We start from the raw sequence: 6557 nt of genomic DNA on the forward strand, positions 1-6557 counted from the left end.
TTCTTTCCCGCGAAACAGATTTTATGCTGCGGCTTTGTTTTTGCCCTCACGTTATGAAAGATATTGCGAAAGGAAACGACAAGTGCATTCCTACAAATGTTTCGCGTGTTTGATCGATTATTTTTATTCCATGTTGCAGGACACACGCAGTATTTCACATTCGACAACACGAACACAGAAGTGACGTCGATAGCACTCAGCTTTTATTCGGGACTGTTCGCTTACAATGGCTGGAACTACTTGAATTTCATCATCGAAGAGTTGAAGGATCCTGTCAAGTAAGCAGTCAGGCGGCCATTTTGTAGGACACTGAAAAAAGAACGGACCTCGTATTTTTTTTTCTATAATACTTATTGCCTTTTATAATACTTATTCCCTTCTGTAATTAAATTTATAATCTACGTTGTTTATAATTACTGTATAACATGAAAAGTTATATGATGTAAAAGTTATATGATGTTGAGTCACCCAAAAAGTTTGTAAGCGTTCAAATCATGCTATTTAGCAATACCATTTAGTAACACTCGATGTAAGATAAGTTTGAGACCACGTGTCAATGATTCATGTACCAATTTTCAAATACCAACTGTTCGTGTCGATAGTTCGTAAGAGAGACAATCTCTGCTGAGATCTCTAGTATTACAACACGCTTTAATTAAAAAAGAAGGGTCGCCCGCCCTCGTTAACTTCGACACGAGGTCAATCACTCTCTGTCCCTTTGATTTTTGAAACTCTTTGTCAATCCCGCTGAACTCATTCTTCCGACGTTACTCATCTTCTCACAACGTTCTTGTTTCAGAAATTTACCAAAGGCCATTGCAATCTCCTGCGTGCTGGTCACTGTAGTCTACGTTTTTGCAAACATGGCCTTCTATACTACATTGAGTCCTGTTGAGGTTTTGGGAAGCGAGGCTGTCGCTGTGGTAAATAAATTAAATTAATTAATAATAGATTAACTGTAAGAGAAGCTTGTATGTATTACTAATTACTTAAACAACAATTCCAGACGTTCGCCAATCGTTTATTCGGCGTATTCTCCTGGACGATCCCAGTGTTCGTGGCTCTCTCAACATTCGGTGCCGTAAACGGAATTCTTTTAACTTCCTCGAGACTCTTCTACGCCGGAGCCTGCGAGGGTCAGATGCCTGAGATATTAACCATGATCCAAACTTCGAGGCTCACCCCGACACCCGCTGTTCTCTGCATGGTACAATAATTTCAACACCTCGGAAATTGCCTCTTTAGAAAAAGATTCGTTTAAAGAATGGTATTTGTCGCTGCAAGAAATAGGAATTCACCTGTTGAGAATCCTGAAGATTTTCTTTTATACCGTTAGTTGAATTTGAGTTTTCTCGAGTCGGGAATGTACATAGTTTTCTGGATCACTGAACGGGTCCAGATGTTACTATGTCCAGATTGCGATTTAGAATGTTCCGGACAATCGAGACGGAAGTGACAATTGCGAGCATTAATTGGAGTGTTGGTGTTTCAGGCGCTGCTGTCCATGTTGTACCTCTGCTCCTCCGATATTTTCGCTCTGATCAACTACGTGGGTTTCGCTACCTGGGTACGTACCGTTCCAGAAATTAACTACCCTCCAAGAAGTCGGAGGGTAATTCTGTTGGATAATTTTGTCAATTACAATTATATTCAATTACAATAATTGGGCACCATAGATTCGTAATAAATGTGTTTATCTATTTCCTCAAGCAAAATAGAAAAGTGATCATTAAATTTCCAAGAAAATAAACTTGCCTTGACACGGTGTTCTATTGTCTGTTCAACTGTAAAAATGAAATCGCATAATTGACCGTCATTATGTTCCAAGAAACACAATGGACATTGTACACAGGCCAGGATACAAGAACGAATACCTGCAACGAATTATTAGCCCAACCGGACGAGTGATAATTCTCTAATTGACTCATACTGTCCGGTGTAATTGACAGTATTGTCCGACTTTATAGCCGGACATAAGCGTGTCCACCTTATTGCGTCTCGTCGTTTCGAATCTGAAAAATGATACAGCGCTTTTTGTATATAGAGTAACTAGAATTTGGAAATGTCTTTGCTATTAAGTTTGAGAATTTAAATTAATACTACTATCCATGTAAAATTCATTGACATACTAGTGTTGATAGTAATTGACAGTATTAAAAAGATATTTGTTAACCATTAAGTATTAAAGAACTACATTTGGATGTACAACAATAAAGATATAAAAATATCTTACATGTGTTCACAGTTGAGCATAGGAGTCTCAGTATTATGCCTGCCATGGCTCAGATGGACTCAACCAAACCTACTCAGGCCCATTAAAGTGAATCTCTTTTTCCCAATCATCTACATTCTTGCCACCCTTTTTGTAACCATAGTTCCAATGTACGCCAGTCCTGTGGAGACAGGTAAGATTTCTTGAAAATTTAACTTGAAACAAGAAAACAACAAATCTGAATCCTCTTTTCTTTTTCCAGGATACGGTTGTCTCATGATATTCTCATCCATACCTGTGTACTTTATATTTATCTCGTGGAAAAACAAGCCAAAATTCTTCCAAAAAGGAGTCAGTAAGTGGACAATATTCCTGCAACAATAAATACTCGTCAGGGAACTCAAGGATAATTTTTTGATCAAATCTTTTATGTTCATGCAGTCAGAATTGAACAGATTTTGTTTTATAGTTTCGTTAAAGATTCGAAAAGTTTTTTACTATAATTTATTAAAGAGAATACGTTCCTTTTTGTTCAGTTTTTCGTTAACATTAAATGTGTTCCCGCAGGCGCCGTTACCAAAACTTTGCAGAAGCTGATGGTAGTCGTCGGACCAAAGACTAAGGTTCAGAAAACACACTAACATAATTTTACTCTTGTCATGTCACGCATGCTTAGCATTTCTCATCAAGAAAAATATCAATGTTTCTTTCTTCTTTTAATTTGATATTGTTTCATTTTGCTATATTCGAACGCTTCCACGTTTCGTGATCCGGAATAATGAGTGTCCATCTTTTTGTTTGCAAAAGCATTGTTCAAGTTTGATTTTGCATGATGCACCCACATCACCAGCACCACACACACTAACTCGTACAGTTGTTTCACGCGGTGCACCAGTAAAAGTTGTGACTAACGTAATCTTTGGTATTATGTATAAAGTTGTGATAACTATGATTATGATGTCAACTGATGATTCAATAGATACTTATTTGTAAGAAATTTATATTTAAAAACATTGGATAGTTAATTTTAAATGTATCAGTCTGTAAGTTTAGTTTCTCTTTTGGTATCTTTTAAGATATCCTTGAAATATGTTTGCAAAGAATATTCTTGTATGGTTGTCCTTGGAAATTCCTTCCAATCTTGAGACTTCTTTAGAACCTCATAATCTTCTCCTTGAACTAATACAAAAAAAGAAGGAAAATATCTATTGCATCATAGTGTAACTATCACAAGAATTGAATCAGAAGATTCACCTGAAGCTATAAATTTTAATATGTGAATGAACCAAAAATAATTGAAACAATTACTTGTTGCAGTAAGCGTCACGAAGTTCCTGCAAAAGATAATGCTGGTCGTCGGCAAATCGAAACCCGCTCAGGTTTAATCAGTCAGAATGGCTCCACGGCATCCACGGAGGTGACTTCCGGTACCAAGACAACGACAAACGAAGCAAAGTTTCTGCAACACTCGTAGAACCTCAAGCTCGTTTCGTTCAAACTAAAGAACAATTTGCAACTCGTGGAGTCTCCAACGAGTCAAATTGATAAACGATTCATAACAAATATGAATCAGACTGGTAGATAAATTATAAGTAGATATCTCGAAATGGATCTTACCGACGAGTATTCAGTAGTTTGAATTTCTTATGAGACTGTTTGAATCCGAAACGAGCGATCCACGAGTGTGCCTGCCAAAAGACAGCCATATTTTGGAGCAGGATACCTCAGAAACGAAGCAGCACGGAAGTTCTCTCTTGCCTGGATATCATCTGCGTTGACATCAAGATTCTCGCGAGATCATATCATGCTCGTGATTCCAGCGGAGGTGTAATATAGTGTTCAGAGAGTTGTGATCGTTTACAGTAATGATTCTGACTGTAGAATGACTAGTAACTACTATTTAATAATGTGGAAAATTAAAAATTTGAAGATTCAGAGATTTGGAAAAAAGAGTATAACAATGTAGAAGAATTTTTGACTGAATTATTTTCTGAAATGAAGCAAAGAATCTATACTGTAAACTATAACCAATGTATCTAAATCATCCTGTAGATAGAGAGGTACCCACAAGTTTCCAGAATTACAAGAATATTTTTTTGAATATTTTCTTTTTCCATAACAATTCCACAAACTTTTGGGTACATCGGATCACGAATGTAAAATAACAAAAAAGTAAACAAAATCTAATAAAAAAAGTGCAGTGTATTGGCCTCCGTTGGAGACGCGACGTGTTCGATTCTTTGTAACGATTTGAACGTATGTATGTATTTTTGTTCATTCCACGCTTATATCATTTCCATTCGCGCGATTCGAACCTTTTCCTCTTCATAGGCGTCGATAGCTATCCCATTAAAAATCGTCAGCGATAATTTATTGTATCTTGTCGTTTCACGAAAGACATTTTCGAATGATTTTCGAGAACTTCATCAAACACTGTATTCACGTTTTACTGCCACCGTACAATAGTAAGCTCTTTCAGAATCAATCTTAACAATTTGCCAACTGTGCTTTTATGTCAATTTTAATAGAAAATTTTTAATGGTAGTAGATTTTAATTTTAAATAGTAATGCATTTCAATTTTAAATACTAGTGGACGCAACATAATTTGAGAATCATATCTACAATATAGCGTGGCAATATAACAAGAGTCTATCATTAAATTTAAATTACTCATCAGGGTTTTACCAGTTGGCAAAGTGTTAAACCCACCGAGCGATTCGTTGATTAAAAAAGTTTGAAGAAAAACCGTCTGCGACCACAATTCTTGATTCTCAGAACTTTTTTAAGCGAGCAACAGTTTTAGGATGACTTTATTCGTATCTCGAGCCTGTTTCTTTTTATTTGTATTCATTCATTCCTTCGCAAATGTATGCATGCGTTTGATGAGTGCGTTTATTGTTGCATGCACAGGTTTGATAAAAATTCGCGTTACGAATTTTTATCTTCAACTGATAGGATAGAGTCGGATTCATGTTTAACATTAAGCGATTTTTATATCCTTTTGTTTATATTGATCAGCGAAGACGATTAAAGGAAGGCAATTTTAGGTTGCCTTGATTCTATAATCATTGAGTTCACTGTTTTATGGCAAGGTCCATCATTCGGTAGCAATTTAGCAGATATACAGTGTATAAAAAAGCACATCTCACTTCTTTGTCAGTGTACAAATATACACTGTATAATTATGCTTCATTGCTAACATTTGTAGAATTTTTTTTAGAACATTGGTCCAGAAATTTTATGATGCATTTTAGTCCAAAATGGATCTCTGACCGTCATGACGTACAGCGACTCACGTATTTGTTCATATATTTTCTTTCCAGCGTAGTTATAAATTTTTCGTATTTATATATAGTTTGATGTCTCGCGTGAACAAATGTGTGAGTACCTGTAGCGAAGGAAATATAGTTACGACACATTTTCTATACGTTTTGAATTCTACTAATTCTTAAGAAGAATGTGTCACCTTCATCAATTTTCAAATTCAAAATATCGCGTATTGTCGATGACAAGCGAAGTGAAAATTTCAGCATATCTTTAGCGAATTCAGGACCAAAATTTTCTATCGTATTTTAATTAAAATGGAAAAATGTTGCGTCCACGAGGATGAAATTTATTTTATTGTCAGGAGTTCGTTTTGATCGGTCTGAACTGTGCAGGGTGGACAGAAAATTGTTGCTATTTATGCAATATATTGGGAGGAATACGATATTCTGATCTCTGACGTTGTGTACAATTTTTTTTGTATTATAATTTATTTCTGAAAAAAGGAAATTATGTTACTTTTTATATATGATTTATATAAATCATATTTTTAGATGAAATAGCAAGGAGATTCTAATGTAACTTTTAATACAAATTCTGTAGAGAAAAATGCGAGCTATTGTAGTTATTTTTCTGTTCACTCTGTACATTTCATCAGACAAATATCAAAAGACTTAAAAATTCGAAATTCGACAAACCGCTGATCGCTCAACTTTTTTTTCAAATCAGCGTTCGTCGAACTTCGTGGAATCCATATCGACCGACTGAACCAGACAATACTTTCTTTTAATTGCACAATTAAAAAACGGAAGGACGTACCGCCTATTAAATTCAGCTTTTGCAATTGTACTTGCATCACGAACATTCGCGAGACTTAGATCAGGGTGATTATCGATGCGAGAACTATTCGATCAAAAGATTAGTTTTTATTATAAGAATAAATTCGCAGAGAAACTTTAGAATAATTTCATTTCGTAAATGTATATATTTAAGAAATAGAGTGGCTAGAGAATTCGAAAATTATATTTTTACATCGCGTGCGTCGATAAGGCACTCTGATACACGTGACAATAATCCACT

The 6557-nt window shown here is 35.4% G+C and overlaps 1 protein-coding gene across 7 annotated transcripts in view; it reads left to right on the forward strand.

The window, feature by feature from the left end:
- LOC100877013 (Y+L amino acid transporter 2) overlaps positions 1 to 5278 on the forward strand; it is a 24273-nt gene extending 18995 nt beyond the window's left edge. For 5 of the 7 annotated variants that reach the window (XM_076538993.1, XM_076538996.1, XM_012280958.2 and 2 more), the window contains 7 exons: positions 140 to 278; positions 800 to 923; positions 1007 to 1207; positions 1493 to 1567; positions 2246 to 2405; positions 2475 to 2567; positions 3530 to 5278. In XM_076538993.1, the coding sequence (XP_076395108.1) occupies positions 140 to 278; positions 800 to 923; positions 1007 to 1207; positions 1493 to 1567; positions 2246 to 2405; positions 2475 to 2567; positions 3530 to 3597 (860 nt within the window). In that variant the 3' untranslated portion in view covers positions 3598 to 5278. Of the gene's footprint in view, positions 1 to 139; positions 279 to 799; positions 924 to 1006; positions 1208 to 1492; positions 1568 to 2245; positions 2406 to 2474; positions 2568 to 2779; positions 2836 to 3529 lie in introns of all 7 variants that reach the window. The other 2 variants (XM_012280954.2, XM_076538992.1) reach the window with 1 other exon arrangement.
- Positions 5279 to 6557: the final 1279 nt, after the last annotated feature.

Source organism: Megachile rotundata, chromosome 13, assembly GCF_050947335.1.
Source record: "Megachile rotundata isolate GNS110a chromosome 13, iyMegRotu1, whole genome shotgun sequence".
In the NCBI taxonomy this organism is placed as follows: Eukaryota; Metazoa; Arthropoda; class Insecta; order Hymenoptera; family Megachilidae; genus Megachile; species Megachile rotundata.